This window comes from Danio rerio, chromosome 9 (genome assembly GCF_052040795.2).
Source record: "Danio rerio strain M-AB ecotype USA chromosome 9, GRCz13ab, whole genome shotgun sequence".
In the NCBI taxonomy this organism is placed as follows: domain Eukaryota; kingdom Metazoa; phylum Chordata; class Actinopteri; order Cypriniformes; family Danionidae; genus Danio; species Danio rerio.
In genome coordinates, this window is record NC_141029.1 from 58,298,245 (window position 1) to 58,317,467 (window position 19,223).

At 35.9% G+C, this 19,223-nt stretch overlaps 1 protein-coding gene across 1 annotated transcript; it reads right to left on the reverse strand.

Annotated features, from left to right (window-relative positions):
• Window positions 1-7,721: 7,721 nt before the first annotated feature.
• sowahca (sosondowah ankyrin repeat domain family Ca) lies at window positions 7,722-16,068 on the reverse strand. The gene is made up of 4 exons (XM_087268564.1): window positions 15,591-16,068; window positions 12,934-13,197; window positions 9,157-10,040; window positions 7,722-8,851 (listed from the first exon to the last, which is right to left on the reverse strand). The coding sequence occupies exons 1-3, from the start codon at window positions 15,987-15,989 to the stop codon at window positions 9,300-9,302; spliced, it is 1,404 nt and encodes a 467-aa protein (XP_087124690.1). The 5' UTR covers window positions 15,990-16,068; the 3' UTR covers window positions 7,722-8,851; window positions 9,157-9,299.
• Between the last annotated feature and the right edge of the window lie 3,155 nt (window positions 16,069-19,223).

The following is a 19,223-nucleotide window of genomic DNA, read 5'->3' on the forward strand; positions in this document are numbered from 1 at the left end:
AACAAATAGTTCCCTGAGCCTCTTTACACCTCTTTATAATGAAGGATCAGTGACATAAAAATGACATTTCATTAATCTATGCGCAGATGATAAAGATACTCTCAGGCCACGATGCCAAAATCCCAAACACATACTTTTAAATGAAACACTCATTCATTCATTTTCTTTTCGTCTCAGTTCCTTTATTTATCAGGTGTCGCCACAGTGGAATGAACCACCAACTATTCCAGCATATGTTTTACGCAGCGGATGCCCTTTCAGGTGCAACCCATCACTGGAAAACACCCATACACACTCATTCACACACACACACACACACACACACACTCATAAACTACGGCCAGTTTAGTTGATCAGTTCCCCTATAGCGCATGTGTTTGGACTGTGGGGGAAACCGGAGCACCCGGAGGAAACCCACGCCAACACGAGGAGAACATGCAAACTCCACACAGAAACACCAACTGACCCAGGCAAGACTTGAACCAGTGACCTTCTTGCTGTGAGGCAAGAGTGCTAACCATTGCGCCACCGTGATGCCCCCAATTAAAACATTTATTTTTTTAAATAATAAAAATGGAGTAAAAATTGTTTTTAATTTTAAATAATTTATAATAGGTTAATTATTGTCTGGGAAAACTCTTCTCGGGTCACTAAATAAATAAAATAAAAAATAGAAGTTCAATTGTGTGGAAAACAACAGACATTCAAATTAATGATCCATCACATAAAACGAAATCAGTGATGCTACTCTCAGAAGTTTAGCTTTATTTTGTTTTATAAATCAAATTCATTCATTCATTTTCTTCTCTGCTTAGTCCCTTTATTAATCAACTATTTCAGCATATGTTTTACACAGTACAACCCAACACTGGGAAACATTAAATTAAATTAAATTATAAAAAAGTAATAAAATAAAACAAACAAATAAAATTAAATAACAATAAAATAAATTTTTGAACTAATTGAATTAAATTAAAAACATAACATAAAATAACATTAAAAATTATTAAATTAAACACATTAATTAAATTTGTTTAATTTATAATCAATTAAATTACATTTAAAATAATTACAAAATAACATAAAATAACATATAATATTAAATAAATTAAATCAAATTAAACAATCAAATAAAATAAAAAAATAAAATAAAATAAAATAAAATAAATAAATTAATAAATTAAGTAAATTAAATTAAATTAAATTAAATTAAATTAAATTATTTTAATTTAATTTAATTTAATTTAATTTAATTTAATTTAATTTAATTTAATTTAATTTAATTTAATTTAATTTAATTTAATTTAAATTAGTGGAGTTTGCTCTCCCCGTGTTGGCGGGTGCTCCGGTTTCCCCCACAGTCCAAACACATGCGCTATAGGGGAACTGATCAACTAAACTGTCTGTAGTGTATGAGTGTGTGTGTGAATAAGTGTTTATGGGTGTTTCCCAGTGATGGGTTGTGGCTGGAAGGGCACACGCTGCGTAAAACATATGCTGGATAAGTTGTTGGTTCCTTCCGCTGTGGCGACCCCTGATAATTAAAGGGACTAAACCCTAAAAGTTTGCATGTTCTCCTCGTGTTGGCGTGGGTTTCCGCGTGGGGAATTGATTAACTAAATTAGTCGTAGTTCATGAGTGTGTGTGTGTGTGTGTGTGTGTGTGTGTGTGTGTGTGTGTGTGTGTGTGTGTGTGTGTGTGTGTGTGAATGAGTGTGTATGGGTGTTTCCCTGTACTTCCTTGTACTAAAACTTATGCTGGAATAGTTGGAGGTTCATTCCACTGTGGCAATCCTTAATAAGTAAAGGGACTAAGCTGAAAGAAAATTAATGAATTAAATATAAAAATGTAATTAAATTAAATGTATCAATAAAATAAAATAAAAATGAATAAAATAATGAACTAAATTAAAAGTAATTATACAATAAAAATAAATAATTTTAATTAATTAACTAATTTAATTTTAAAATTAAATTAAGCTGATGAACATTTAAAACCCAGAAACTTCTTTACACACATTTAGCTTTATGAGGTCTGATGATGTAGAAATAAAACATTCTCAAACTTCCTGAACTTTGCCCAGCTCTGGAAACAATGATAATCTCCAGTAAATCTCTAAACCACAAACACAAAGAGCTGCAGATCATAATAAACCTCTCACTGATGGAGAAACCTGCACACAGAAAACACACAACCCTCACAAACACAAAGTCAATACAGAGTCAAAGAGCTTATGTTTATACCCAACACATGCTTTTAGTGATGTAAATGAGGTGATCTGATTCAGGCTTCCAGTCAAACACAACAAATGAGCATCACTATACAGCACAGAATATTACTGCACGTCTCATATTTACATTATTGCATTTGTCATAGTCTTATAATCTCCTGTGTTCAGGATCACAAACATGTTCAATCTGACAGTGTTTATTCACTTATTTATTCATATTTGACAGTGCAAATCCTGCTCCAGTATCATCAGCCAGCCAGATTCATCTCTTACAGTGCAATAAAGTCATCTGGGAAGCACATTAAGTGAAGGATATGATTATGATTATCACGGGTCTGCTGCTGAATATCATGAGCTCATGCAAAAACACCTCTCAGTGCTGAAAGCGCTGTATTTATTTGCTGTCACAGTTCAGTTTGTTTTTCTTCAGCTTAGTCCCTTATTAATCAGAGGTCGCCACGGCGGAATGAACCACCAACTATTCCAGCATATGTTTTACACAGCGGATGCTCTTTCAGCTGCAACCCAGTACTGGGAAACACCCATTCACACACACTCATACACTACGGCCAGTGTAGTTGATCAGTTCCCCTATAGCGCATGTGTTTGGACTGTGGGGGAAACCAGAGCACCTGGAGGAAACCCACACCAACACGGGGAGAACATGCAAACTCCACACAGAAACACCAACTGACCCAGCCGAGACTTGAACCAGCAACCTTCTTGCAGTGAGGCCACAGTGCTAACCATTGAGCCACTGTGTATGTGTGTGTGTGAAAATTATACAATTACACACTTACTGAGTCAAGTGTGTGTGTGTGTGTGTGTGTGTGTGTGTGTGTGTGTGTGTGTGTGTGTGTGAGAGAGTGAGTGAATTCGTGAGTGCGTGCATGTGTTAGTGTTGGTGTGTATAGTTTTTCTGTGTGTGTAGTGTGTGTGTCTCTGTAAGCGTGCATGTGTAGTGTTTGTGTGTCAATGTGTCTGTAGTGTGCATTTTGTCTGTGTGTGTGCAATATGCATATTTGTGTCTCTCTGTGTTTGTGTGTGTCTGAGAGTGTATTCATGAGTGTGTGCATGTGTGTATAGTATTTGTGTGTGTGTGTCTTTTTAAGCGTGCATGTGTAGTGTGTTTGTGTGTCAATGTGTGTGTAGTGTGCATTTTTTTTCTGTGTGTGTGTGTGCAATATGCATGTTTGTGTCTCTGTGTTTGTGTCTCTCTGTGTTTGTGTTTGTGTGTGTGTGTGTGTTTGAGAAGTTGACTGCATCTCCTAAATGTCCATCAATAATGTATCGGCGGCAGCAGCTGGTGAAGCTCTGCTGATATTTAAGAGCCGCATCAGTGAACAGTCAAAACTCCACACATCAAAGACAACAGGACATCAAAGCCAACAGGACATCACCTAGCAACCACTAACAGACACCATAGTAACTGCGGAACAACAGCAAACACACTTCAGATCATCTTCAGGGAATGTAAACACAGATCTGGGTTTAATAGTCTGTCAATATACATCGCTTTCATTACAGATGATGACACATTTTAATTTCAAATATTTCTACAAATTTTCATCAACACATTTTTAATCATAACAGTTCATCATTTATAGTAACTGATTAACTTTATCTTCGTCATGATGACAGCACATAATATTAGACTAGATGTTCTTCAAGACACTAGTGTTCAGCTTACAGTGACATGTAAAGGCTTCACTAGGGTAATCAGGGTAAAGTTAGGGTAATTAAGCAAGTCATTGTATAACAGTGGTTTGTTCTGGAGACAATCCAACACTAATATTGCAGTTTTATTTTTGCTAAAATGGTTTTAAAACAACTAAAAACTGCTTTTATTCTAGCCCAAATAAAATAATTAAGACTTTCTCCAGAAGAACAAATATTACAGGAAACACAGTGAACAATTCCTGAATCTGTTCAACATCATTTGGAAAATATTTGAAGAAGAAATTAATTTTGTCTATTTGTGTATAATGTTTTGTATTATTATTATTCATTTACCGGTGCCTAAAATGAACATTTCTCTCTCAGGCACATTGAGGAATTTGGGATTACTACAGTAATTAATAGGGATGCACAATATTTGCTATTTTTAATGTTATCAGTATCGGTCTGATGACACAATTAGGCTGATATATTTAAGTCAACAAATTATGTTTACTTCTACTGGTTCTGTTGCTAATATATCAGCTATCTGCCTCCAAATATAAAGAATTATCGGTTATCGGTTCACTCTATATGTCATGCAGACATATAATCATGCAGAAAAAAGTATATTTATCAGCCAATATATCAACTATTTGCCTACAAATCTTCAGAGTTATCGATGCACTCTGTTAGAAAATTTGCAGAAACATTCCACAAAAATGGATATTTCTTAGCCAATTTATCGGCTATCTGCTTCCAAATTTAAAGAATTATCGGTTACCTTTGTTTGCAATCATGCAGAAAAATGAGAAAAGTGTAAATTTATTGGCCAATATATCAGTAATCGGCCTCCAAGCTGAAAGAGTGGTTGATTATTGTTTCACTCTGTTTTTGCAATCGTAGAAAAAATCTGAAAAATGTAAATTTATCAGTTAATGTATCGGCTATCAGCCTCCAAATGTAAACAGTTATCGGTTCACTTTATGTTTGCAATCATACAGAAAAATGGATATTTATCAGCCAACATATCGACTATCTGCTTCCAAATGCAGAAAAATTTGAAAAGTGTATATTTATTAGTCAATATATCAGTAATTGGCCTTCAAATTGATGAGTTATCGGTTACCATTTTACTTTATGTGTTTGCGCATGCAGAAAATGTTGAAAAATGTATGTTTACCAGCCAATTTATCGGCTATTAGACACCAAATCTTAAGAGTTATCGATTCACTCTGTGTTAGATATTTTGCAGAAACATTCCACAAAAATGTAAATTTATCAGCCAATATATCGGCTATTTGCTTCCAAATTTTAAGAATTATCGGTTATCTGTGTTTGCAATCATGCAGAAAAATTTGAAAAGTGTATATTTATTGGTCAATATATCAGTAATCAGCCTCCAAATTAAAAGAGTTATCGATTATTGTTTCACTATATGTTTGCAATCGCAGAAAAAATTGAAAAATGTATATATCGGCTATCAGTCTCCAAATGTAAAGTGTTATTGGTTCATTTTATGTCTTTACAATCATGCAAAAACTGATTTATCAGCCAATATATCGGCTATCTGCTTCCAAATTAAAAGAATTATCGGTTATCTGTGTTTGTAATCATGCAGAAAAATTTGAAAAGTGTAAAATTATTAGTCAATATATCGGTAATTGGCCTTCAAATTGAAAGAGTTATCGGTTACCAGTTAACTTTATGTTTTTGCGCATGCAGAAAATGTATGTTTATCAGCCAATATATCGGCTGTTAGCCTCCAAATCTAAAGAGCTATCGATTGACTCTGTGTTTGCAATCATGCAGACAAATTTGAAAAAATTATATTTATCAGCTAATATATCGGCTATTGGCCTCAAAATTAGCTATGGATTTATTGATTCACTCTGTGTTTGCATTCATGCAGAAAAGTTATAAAAATGTGTTTATTGACTAACATATTGGCCTCTAAATCTAAAGAGTTATTGTTCACACAAGTTTGCAATCCTACAGAAAAAGAGTATGTTTTTAACCTACATATCGGCTATCATTCTCCAAATTTAAAGACTTATTGGTTCACTCTATGTGTTTGCAATGCCAATATTGGAAAATTTTATTATGCTTATAAGCCAATATATTGGCTGTTATTCTTCAAATGTGAAGCGTTATCGGCTATATCTTCAGTCTATATGCATTTGCAATCATTCACAAAATATTGAAAAACTATTTTTTAAAAAGATTGTTATATTGGATATTGGCCAAATCTAAAGTTATCGGTTATCGTAAATGTAAAAAATTCAGCATCAGTGCATCCCTATTAATTAGTGATCATAAGAATCTCTAACACATGAAAATCTCAGTCATTAAATCAGCTAAAAGTGCAGAAAACAGCTCACGGAAAAAAACACCATCCACCATCTGAACAGCAGCTTATGAAGCATCGTAAACACATGAGGTCATGTTCACATTTACAGGATAACAGTCGGAAAAAACACATTCATGTCTGCGTCTGAAAGACCTTCACAATACAGTAAAACAGCAAAAAAAAGTGCATTCAGGGAAATATGAAGTCAAAAATACTCGATATGATTATTATATCTACATTTGTTCTGTCTGTATAATCTGATCAAATAATTGTGCATAGTAAAACAATTGTGATTGCATTGAAATGTGTTCCAGCTGATCCGTCTTCATCCTAACATTTAAAAGCAGAAGCTACTGCATATATCTCCATCTACAAGTGCCCGATGTGGAAAATTATATTTTAAATGTATCAAAAATAATATGTGGATTTTTACACAATTGTAAGAATTTAAAATAATTTTTATTGTACAATTAGACTTTTAATAAAATGCAATTTGTTATTTATTTTAAGCTTTCATTTCTTTATTTAAAATCTTCATTATAATCAAAAATGTATTTCATTAATAAATTCATAATTTATTTGCACATTTTAAAAAATAAACCATATGAAACTATAATTTTGTTTGGCTGAACACAGTTGTGTAACACTTTAAAATAAATTTATGTTTGTTAACAATAGTTAATCGATTAATTAATCTTTTTACATTTCTTAAACTTTGTCAATGTTACTGCCTTATCTTTGTTCATGTTGTGACTAATATTATAAAATAAAACATTCTTATATTTATATTAAGATTAATAGAGAAACTGAGATTTTTTTATATGGAGAAATTTTATTAATTGTTAGTTTTGGTTTTTAATTAATTGTTAATTTTAACTAATATACCATAGTTAACTTTTGATACTGTAAAGTAGTCTTTTTACACGATCATTACATGTTTTTAAATCTTTTGAATTTTTTTCATTATTTAAAATCTTCATTTTAATTAAAAATGTATTTATTTTAATAATTTTATTATTAATTTAAACATTAAAATATATATAAAGTACTATGTAAACAAAGCAGCAGCAGTTCTCATCTTACTGTCATCATTTCTGTGTATATACAGTTAAAGGCAAAATTATATCCTGTGAAATATTTATTATAAAATTAAATTAGAATTATTCACGAATAATTCTAACTTTAAATGTACATTTCCCTAGTGATACTGTGAAAACCTCCCCTTGCTCTGTTAAACAGCATGATTTATTTAAAAATAATTCATATTTCAAAGGAGTCGAGTCATTTTGCCTTTAATTGTACAATATCCAGTGTTTCAGAAGACTGTTTTGAAAGAAGTTTTGTTTTCATAAATGAATTCTTCTCTCATTATAAATGTCTGAAATGTATTAACAAGTGTTGCATTGAATTCAAACTATAATATGCACTTCAGTTTAACTCTCTGTTCATCTGTGAAACTCATGCATCATGATCTGCGCAATACACTTGAATGCACAGTTCACCCCAACTATTTTATTTACTCATTATCTACTTAATCTTTTATGAGTTTTGTTCTTCTGAACAGAAGAAATAAACTCAAACAGGTTTAAAACAAGTGGAGGATGAGTAAATATCAGTGCTTCCATTAAAAAGACGTGAATTTAATTCATGCACAAAACTGGAATATTGCATAAAGCATCAGCTAATAAAGCAGCGTTTCCATCTGATGTAATGTAGTGTGTATTTCTTTACACTGCAAAAAATGCTTTTCTTACTTAGATTTTTTGTCTTGTTTCTAGTCCAAATATCTACAAATTCTTAAATCAAGAAGCATTTTCTAGAAAAGCAACACATATAGTCTTGTTTTAAGAAATAATATGCCAAAATGAAGCGAGTTTTTCCTTAAATCAAGCAAAATGATCTGCCAATGGGGTGAGCAATAATCTAGTTTTTCGATTTGTGATAAGATTATTTTGCTGATTATTTTTTACAAAAAAATCTAAGAAAGAAAAGCATATCATGTCTTTGTTCTTCTCTAATAAACTCTGATGCAACCAAATTGAGTGAGTAAAGTCTGCGCCTGCACTTCATCGGTACAGTGTGTGCACTTCAGTGCTGTAGTTTGTGCTGATCAGATGATGTGACAGATATAAACGTGTGTGAGTGTGTGTGTGTGTGTGTGTGTGTGTTTGTGTAACGGAGTCAGCTAGTGGGTGCTGTGCAGTTAAACCTTACTCCTCTGACCTCTAAAGGTGCTCTAGTGACAGACGCTATAGAGGCCATGGTCTTTAGCTTCCTTGTTAGAGCAACCCACTCTTATGCCACAGCCAGATCACCCTGCAGCCCAAGAGCGGTTACTCACTGAAGCTAAGCAGGGCTGAGCCTGGTCAGTACCTGGATGGGAGACCACTAGGGAACACTAGGTTGCTGTTGGAAGTGGTGTTAGTGAGGCCAGCAGGGGGTGCTCAACCTGTGGTCTGTGTGAGTCCTAATGCCCCAGTATAGTGAAGGGGACACTACACTGTCAGTGGGCGCCGTCTTTCGGATGAGATGTTAAACCGAGGTCCTGACTCTCTGTGGTCATTAATAACCCCATGGCACTTCTCGTGAAAGAGCAGGGGTGTAACCCCGGTGTCCTGGCCAAAGTCCCTCTATCCGCCCTTACGATCATGGCCTCCCAATCATCCCCTTCCACTGAATTGGCTCTATCACTGTCTCTCCACTCCACCAATAGCTGGTGTGTGGTGAGCGCACTGGCGCCGTTGTCCTGTGGCTGCCGTCAGATCATCCAAGTGGATGCTGCACACTGGTGGTGGTGTGGAGAGACCCCCCCCCCCCTCATGATTGTGAAGCGCTTTCGGTGTATGGCCATACACAATAAATGCACTATATAAACACACATTACATTACATTACTATGCGGAAGGTCGCCGATTCGATACCAGCTCGGAGCGGGTTGGGTGGAGTAGGACCGGCGGGGTTACATGTGCATAATCAAATTCACATATTTGACTGGAAGCACAGCGACTGATGGCAGAATTGAACTTCTGAGGTAAACCAAATCTCTTTAATTGCAGTTTTAGCATCAGCCGAACAGGTTTGACAGCGGTCTGGATTTCACAGGGCTCTTCAGACTCTCGTCTACCTCTTCGTTCTCTCTGAAGGACATGCTGTGGACGATCTGCGTCTTGAATCGGTTCCTCTGCAGTCGTATTCGGCTGATGGATGATTTCCGACACAGAGCTCTGGGTTTGCTGTCGAGGTCCTCTGTGTGGTTTAGCATCTTCAGCACTCTGGGTAGTTTCCAGCGGCCGCCGGCGGGTTCGTCCTCCGCGTTTTCACTCCCGCAGTCTCCGATTATATCCCTGAGGTCCGCGGAGGCGCTGGTGCACAGATACTGCGCCGGCTTCTTCCCGCTATAATCCCGCAGATCTACATCCGCATCGAACGCTCCCACCAGCAGCTTCATCACCTCGCTGTGGCTGTGCATTGCTGCGAGGTGTAGCGGCGTGTATCCTGCGCTGGAGCGCGTGTTTATGTTCACCGCTATGTTGTTCTGTTTGGCGAATTTGAGTAGCATCGCTAAGAGCTCGTGCTTGCCTTGTTTGGCAGCCCAGTGCAGACAGGTGAAGCCGGTCACGAAGTCTCGCTTGGAGATTAACGTGGGGTCGCACATTAGTAAGCGGCGCAGGCTCTCCCAGTCGCCGTCTGCTGTGATTAGCATCCACTGGTGCTCCAGCGGGTCCAGCGTTACCGACGTACAGTCCTCGTCCACTGAAGAGCTCCTGATGGACAGAGAGCTACGGTGCACCAGAGAACGCCTCACCTGTGCATGCAGGACACACTTTATTAAACAGCCTATGCATGATCACGCCATCTTGAATGAATTATGAAGCATGCTGGGGTGTGTTTTTAATATTCTTTATCACCGGGGTGACCAACCCTGCTCCTAGAGATCTACCTTCCTGTAGAGTTCAGCTCCAACCCATATCAAACACACCCGCCTTTAATAAGGTTCAGGTCCTGATGGATTGGTTCAGGAGTGTTTGATCAGTGTTGGAGCTGAACTCTGCACAGGAAGATAGGCTGATCTCCAGGAGCAGGGTTGATCACACTATTGTTTTTGTGTGATTTTGTTTGCATGATGTGTCATGATGCTACTGCCCTAATTTAATTGCCCGTTGCGGGATTAATAAAGATAATTCATTTTAAAGACTCCCACCATATCTCGTCTTTTATCATTGTATGCATTTTTCATTACATACAACATTCATGTATGCATTAATCATTTGTATTATTTATAATATGCATGCATCAATGCATGTGCATTAAGCATATTTGCATTATAAATGACATGCATTATATATTGTGTGCATTATGGGAGATTGAATTATTTATTAATTATAATATGAGTGTTTTGGATAATATGTTAAATGCATTATGTGCATTTGCATAAGTATTGTATGAATTATATCACATGCAGTCTTTGCAATTAGGTTATGTGCAGAATTTGCACTAGATTGTAGAGTATATGCATTATGTTACAATAAGAGCATTTGGATTGCACATTATATGCAGTATGTGGATTTGCACTCATCCATGCATTATATTATGTGCATTTTGCATTCATCACATGCATTTGTATTATATAAGCACAATATACTGGATATATGCAGTGCAATGGCAGCAGTCTGACTGATGGAGCTCGATGCAGTGCATATGTATTAAATGCGTTTATGTTTTCATGTATCAATGCATGTGCATTAAGCACATTTGCATTTTATTTTTGAATTATTTACGCATTACAATGTGTATTTTGGATAATATGTTAAATGCATTTGCATTACATATTGTATGCATTATATTACATACATTATTTTCACTTGGATTATGTACAGAACGTGCACTCTATATTATATATGCATTATAATATGTGCATTTAGATTACACATTATATGCAGTACGTGCATTCAAAATCATTACATGCATTTGAACTCATTATATGCATTGTAATATGTGCATTTGCATTATGTACTCATATGAATTGATTATATTAGATGCATTGTGTGCATTTGGATTATGTGCAGAATGTATGCATTGTGCATTTGTATTATATAAGTACTATATACTGTATATGTGTATGGGGTGCAATGACAGCAGTCTAACTGGTGGAGCTCAGTGAAGTGCATATGTATTAAATAGTATTTATGTTTCCATGTATCAATGCATGTGCATTAAGCATATCTGCATTACATTTTGTGTGCAGTATTTTATTTTTTGAATTATTTATGCATCAGGAGTGTATTTTGGTTAATATGTTTAATGCATTTGCATTACATACTGTATGCATTACATTACATGCATTATTTGCATATGGATTATGTGCAGATTGTGCACTTTATATTATATATGCATTATGATATGTGCATTTGGATTACACATTATATGCAGTATGTGCATTCAGAATCATTATATGCATAATAATACATGCATTGGCATCATATGCATCGAGTGTTTGTATTATAAAAGCATGTATGCATTATTTTACATGCATGTGCACTGTATTGTATTGAATTGTATATGCCATTGAATTATAAAACATTACATTATGTGCATTTGAATTACATATTATAGTGCACTAAGAGCACTCTGACTCATTATATGCATTATAATACATGCATTTGCGTCATATGCATTGTGCATCTATATTATAAAAGCATGTATGCATTCTGACCCACTGCATATTGTGTGCACTATATAACATGCATGTGCACTGGATTGTAGAGTATTGGCAATATGATGCATCAGAGTCATTGTATGCATTATGATACATGCATCGTGCGCTTGTATTATATAAGCATGTATGCATTCTGACCTACATTGTATGCATTATATTACATGCATGTGCACTGGATTGTGGAGTATTGGCTTTATGTGCTATTGAATTATATATGCATTACAATACGTGCATTTGAATTACACATTGTATGTAGATTTGGACTCATTCATACATTGTAATATGTGCATTTGCGTTCATCATATGCATTGTGCATTTGTATTATATAAGCACGATATACTGTATATTAGCAGTGCAATGGCAGCAGTGTGACCAGTGGAGAACTGCTCATCATGAGCTCGATGAAGTGCATATGTATTAAATAGTATATGTATTTATGTTTCCATGCATCAATGCATGCGCATCAAGCAAATATACATAACTTGCATGCAGTATTTAAATTTTTTAATTATTTATGTATAATAATGCCTATTTTGAATAATATGTTACATGCATTATATGGATTTGCATTACATATTGTATGCATTACATTACATGCATTTGGATTATGTGCAGAAAGTGCACTTTATATCATATATGCATAATAATATGTGCATTTATATTACACGTTATATGCAGTACGTGCAATCAGAATCATTATATGCATTATGATACATGCATCGTGTGCTTGTATTATATAGGCATGTATGCATTCTGACCTACATTGTATGTATTATATTACATGCATGTGAACTGGATTGTAGAATATAGGATTATGTGCTGTTAAATTATATTTGCATTACAAAATGTGCATTTGGATTACACAATATGTAAAGTATGTGCATTCAGACTCATTATATGCATTATAATACATGCATTTGCGCTACACATCATATGCATTGTGCGTTTGTATTACAGCATATAAGCATGTATGCAGTCTGACCTGTGGGGAACTGCTCATCATGAGTTCGATGAAGTTCTTGCGGCTGCCCCTCGGGGTGCTGCCGTCCTCCAGCTGCCCGTCCAGAGCTCCTCCATCCTCCTCTGGGGCCAGCAGACCCCGCTGAGAGCCTCTGGAGGTCCTGCGGCGGCTGATGAGGAGCTGCGCCGGTCTGGAGTCAGCAGGAGAATCCGTCTCGATGAGGGAAATATCAGACACACACACCTCTGCATGCTCCAGCTCCATCTCTGCAGACTCTCCATCACACTGCACATGTCCAGACATTCAAGAATTGAATATAGCGTGACGATGACCATGCACAATACTGATATCATGGGCACTTTAAAAGATTGTGAAAAATTATTTCATATCTAAAGCCCCTTAACTATCACTGTCCCATTAGCAGGATGTTTACCTCACTATGTAGAATCTAAATCCCAATTCTAACACGACAAGCTAAATATTGATAGTTATTAGTTATAGTAAGAAATCAAAACACATTCCCTCTCTCTCCTCAAACTGTGGGATCATTTGAGGTTACATCTTTAAGCCATAACACTGCAGTCTAAACATGAAAAACTAAGTATATATCATTACTTTGCTACAGCAATCCACATGTAAATGTTTTTTTAGGCTAAATTTAAACCAAATACCACCAAACTGCCCATTCTGCTACTGAATTTCAAGCATACTTTACAAATATTGTCAAAAGTATGAAAAAATATGATTCATATTCCTCACAACACACACAAAAACAGGTCATCAATGGTCCAATATTCATCCACTCGTCTCATTTTCGACTTAGTCTCTTTATTAATCAGGGGTCGTCACAGCGGAATGAACCGCCGACTGATCCAGCATTTGTTTTACGCAGCGGATGCCCGTCCAGCTGCAACCCATCACTGGGAAACATCCAAACACACTTAATCACACTCACATCACTACTAATTTATAGTGCATGTGTTTGAACAGTGGGGGAAACCGGAGCACGCCAACACGGGGAGAACATGCAAACTCCACACAGAAACACCAACTGAGCTGAGCTGAGGCTCGAACCAGTGAGCTTCTTGCTGTGAGGAGATTGTGCGACTCACTGCATCACCATGATGCCATGGTCCAATATAAGGTCATCCATTTAGCCTGAACGCCTGAACCTGGTGGTCATGTCTGGTACTGTGTAACAGAGGCCAGCTAGTAAGTGCTGTGCAGGTAAGCCTCCTTGGTAGAGCATCCGACTCCCATGCGGAAGGTCGTCGGTTCGAATCCAGCTTGGAGCAGGTTGGGTGGGGTAGGACCGGTGGGGTTTCATTGGTGTTGTGACCCGGATAGGAGTGAAGTTTAGGGGGGTGAGTGTAACAGAGGCCAGCTACTAATTGCTAAGCAGGTAAACCTCACTCCTCTGACCTCTAAATGCGCTCTAGTGACAGACGCTAGTGGCCATGGTCTTAACCCTCCTTGGTAGAGCATCTGACTCCCATGCGGAAGGTTGTCGGTTCGAATCCAGCTTGGAGCGGTTTGGAGATATCAACTTCAAATTTGGATTATTATTAGTTCAGACACTCAGATTGGATTTTCAGTCATATTTGGGCTAAAGCAGGTTTTAAAAAATAATTTCATGTAATATAATGAAAATATACATTAATTGTTTTATTATTATGTTATTAGTGATGATTGACAATTATTGAATTAGTATTAAATTAATTTAAGTTCATTTATTAACATCTAAAAAAAAGTATTTGAGGGTTTTGTGAACCTTTAATAACTACATTACACAAGACTTTTAGTACTTTTAAGTACTTTTACTTTCAGTACTTGAGTGGTAAATTTTGCAATAAACTATTTGCAATACTTCAGTACAAGAAATGTTGAATACTTTAGTGCTTCCACTTCAGTATAATGCTTGAAGAGCACTTCAACTTCTACTCAAGTCCCTTTTTTGATAGAGCACTTGTACTTTTATCAAGTCTGGGTCTCTAGTCCTTTATACACCTCTGAGAAAACAGTGCTCCTGAACACATGAAAAAATAACATTAGCAACAAATTAAAGCCTGTGACTATGTACGCTTTCAAGCTAATTTAAAACCATTTAGGCTAAAAAAAAAAAAAAAGCATTTGTAGCTTTAAAAGCACAGCTCACGCAAAAAAATGAAAGTTCTGTATTCATTCATGCACACTCGTCTCAAACCCTGTTGAACACAAAAGAAGACGTTTTGAAGAATGATGTCAACCTGTAACCATCGACTGAAAGTGTTTGTATTTCCTACACTGGAATGCAATGGTTACTGGTTTTTGGCTTTCTTTATAACATCTTATTTTGTGAACAGAATAAACTCAAACCTTTAAAACAGGAGAGTAAATAGTATTTTTGGGTGAACTATCTGTTTAAGTGAAATTATATTCACACCGCGATATATCACAATGTCAGCTTTTTAATTCAGTATCATGCAGCCACACACATACGCACAAACAGGGTTGTTTTGTGAATTGTGGAGACATTACATTGGTTTCCATTGTTTTTAAACTGTACAAACTGTATTTTATCTCAATCTCCTTATAGCAGTGTCCTCATAATTCACTTTCTCCGGTAATACCAGTGTTACACATGTCATTATACACATTAGTGTCCTGATATGTCACAACACACACACACACACACACACCTGCTTCTCCTCGAGCTGGAGGTCGCTGACTGCTCTGTTAATCTCCTCTTTATCTTTACACATTATTTCTCCATCTTTATCTCTAGTTGTATCTCCATCTTCCTCTTTATCATCATCATCATCATCATCATCTTCTTGATCGCCATCTTCGCTGCGCGCCTCCGGGAATCGGTACTTCTTCTTCAAACACACCACCTTCTCTCCGTTCTCCTGCTTCACATACGCGATGTTGTCCACGAAGCGCTTGAATTTCTCCTTCAGCGCGGCTCTGTTCGTGTTTTCCCCGCTCAGGATGAGTTTGAAATGCGCCACGAGCTCCTTGTTCCTGACGCGTCCGCCGCTCTCCAGCAGAAAGTCCAGCACCGACTCCTGCGTGACCTGCTCCGCCGCCTTCAGCATCTCAGAGCCGGCCTGCGGTAAATCTGTGCGCCGCTGATGATGATGGTGGTGGTGATGAACACATCGCGGACTGTCAGACAGGGGTCGGTAGAGTTGCAGCTTAGCAACACTGGAACACATTCACTGCTGGGAAACTGCAGCGCAGCGGCGCTCATTCGGGCTCTTAAAGGGTCAGTTCACAATAACATTCTGATATCGTTTAAAAATCCCGTAAAATTAAAATGTTAATAGATGTTAGTAAGAGTTTTGTTTGTTAAAAAGCTAGTTTGATCCAAAAACAGTGACTAAATCCGCGTTTAGGAGATGTAAAACGGTATAAACATGTACTGTTTGTAGTTTGTCACAGGAAGTATAGTAGTAGTCAATATTTGAAGTGGATTAAAAACATCTTAATACGATTTAACCCGAATCTTAATACGATTTTTGAATATGGCATGAGAAAAAAGTAATAAAAATTACAAATTTCTAGTTAATTATTATTATTATTTTTTTTGCAAAATAATTTTGCAAGTGTTTTAACCTTCACTTGAGCTGGTTTTAGACTTGTGTGGAAAAGTGCAGTGGCGGTTCAAGTTTAAGTGGCACCCTGGGCGAAACTTCCCCAAACATACCCCCTCCGCATTCCCCCAAGAAATAAAGACACTATGTGGTTGACTTTATATATATATATATATATATATATATATATATATATATATATATATATATATATATATATATATATATATATATATATATATATATATATATATATATATATATTTATTTATTTATTTATTTATTATTTTTTAATATATACATTTAAATATTATTAAATAAATTTAAATATATTTATTTGTTTGCAATAAATATAACAATTTGTTTATTATTATTATTATACAATTATTATTCTAAATAAATAACAGAAATCAATCCTAAATGTAAGTGAAAAACAATGTAAAGACACAACTGGAGTAATATTCTAAGACATTTGCATGATTATTAATTATGACAGTTCTATAGAATACAAAAAAATATATATGTTTTACAGAATTATCTGTTGTCTTAGACTTGACGCACGACCAAGAATTAATGTTATGAACAAGTTGCCTTCCTGACTGATTATTCCTCCTTTCTGCTTTATAGCCATGCTTAGTCAAAGTAACATCATCATCATATTATATAACTTTAGTTTTGTCAACTTGCATCGGCGTGCATGTAAACAACCAGGATCAGCGCGTGTGAGCACATGTGTCAATTTGTTTTCATCAGCGTTGTTTCGGTTGCACATAGAAAACAACAAACTTGCATGTGCAAAAGACGCCAAATATGAATGGCCACTAATGTCTTATATCTGCGATAACCACTCTAAACTAATACACTTGCATTAAGTAGATATCAAAGATTTTACTTGGGCACTTTTTTCTCACCTCCTCCCTATGCCCCCCAGCAAGATGTCGCACTTGGCCATCGCCCATATTGCCCATGCCTAAATCCGTCACTGGAGAAGTGAAACACATCTACCAAATAAACTGTGATGTAGTGTGCAGTACACGCTCTGCATTATGATTGCCTTGTTTACTGTTGGTTGCTAGGTTACCAATACTACAGTCAGCCACTCTAACAATTTAGTGGAAATGCAGCTAATTTATATATGGGATTTTCTTGTTGTTAGGATTAAACCCTGAGTAATGGACGATTGTTTCCCACATTCTTTATAATATCTTGTTTTGTGTTCAACAGAGGAAATGATTCATAAAAGTTTGGAACCACTTGAGTGTGAGCAAATCTTGCAGAACGTTTTATTTTTGGGTGAATTGTTGCTTTAATATACAAAGTGTTAGGTCTTAAAAACGCTGGATCATTGTGTCGTAGGTCTCAAATGGTTTTATTTTAATGTTTTTTAAATAAATTATTTAATTTGCAAGTCACTCTGCATTTATTTTTACTTTTTTTGTAATTTCTTCATTCAAAATTATGTCTAAAAATTGAAATCTACAACACAGACCCATTCAAAGTAATACACTGCAGGTAAATTGGGTAATTATTCATTCATTTTCTTTTGGGCTTAGTCCCTTTATTAAGCTGGGGTGGCCACAGCGGAATGAACCGACAACTATACCAGCATATGTTTTACACACCAGATGCCCTTCCAGCTGCAACCCATCACTGGGAAACACCCATACACACTCATACACTTCGACCAATTTAGTTGATCAATTCCCCTATAGCGCATGTGTTTGGACTGTGGGGGAAACCGGAGCACTCGGAGGAAACCCACGCCAACACGGGGAGAACATGCAAACTCCACATAGAAACACCAACTGTCCCAGCCAAGGATTGAAACAGCGACGTTTGCTGTGAGGCGATCATGCTACCTACTACTCAATTACAGAATAAATAAATGAATAGAATTGCAAACATGCTTCATATTATTATTATTTTGTACAATGTTATGTTTAAATATGCAAATAATCTACTGTTGAATTAAAAATGCAGTAAAGCACATACATTTTTAGCACAAAAAATCTGAACATTGAAAGAATTCAGTTTCAAATAAACCAGTTTTATTTTATTTTTTAACATTAAAGTCAAATGTTTTTACAGAGTGACTTTTAGGAATCTCTTTTCATCACTTTATAATTTTTTTATTGCGAAATACAGTTTTTTTATTATTATTTATTTGTAGATAATAATAATAAACGTGTATATAATCTGGAAAAATATAAACATATTCTGTCCATCAGAATAAACATGAAGAAAACTCTATTTTAATGTCAGCACTGCTAAAGTGTTTCGGGACTAAACCCATTTTATTAAAACAGCCCTAAAGATATTAACATTTACACAAATGAACAGTGCTACTAATTTTTTTTTTAATAATTTGAGGAATGTCTAAAATCTGAAAACTGACGTGCATACATGGAAAAAGGGAGATTTTTAAAGCATGAATCCATTTGGAGCCGAAATGGCGTCCAGTTACACCACAAATCTGAGGGCGAGTCCGACTTTAGAACATACTACTTTAATGGGACAAGGGGGTGTTTCTTCTACTCTGAAGAATACAAGTAGAAATTCACGAAATTGACTTGGAGTTGCTTCTTTAATTTAGCTGGTGTATATATGAAGTGTTACGAAAATGCTAGTCGTGGTACATGTCATGTGAAATGGTGATAATCTGTGGAGGAATATGGAAAAACAGCCCTCCCGCAGGCAGTGAAGTGGACGCGGCTCTTTTTCCAGTCTGCGCCCGCT

Coding starts and splice junctions, on each gene's coding strand:
- sowahca (XM_087268564.1), bottom strand. CDS start 15,989: ATGCTGAAGGCGGCGGAGCAGGTCACGCAGGAGTCGGTGCTGGACTTT. Junction 13,198..15,590: donor TCCAGCTCGAGGAGAAGCAG/GTGTGTGTGTGT, acceptor GGACATGTGCAG/TGTGATGGAGAGTCTGCAGA. Junction 10,041..12,933: donor TGATGAGCAGTTCCCCACAG/GTCAGACTGCAT, acceptor CTGCATGCACAG/GTGAGGCGTTCTCTGGTGCA.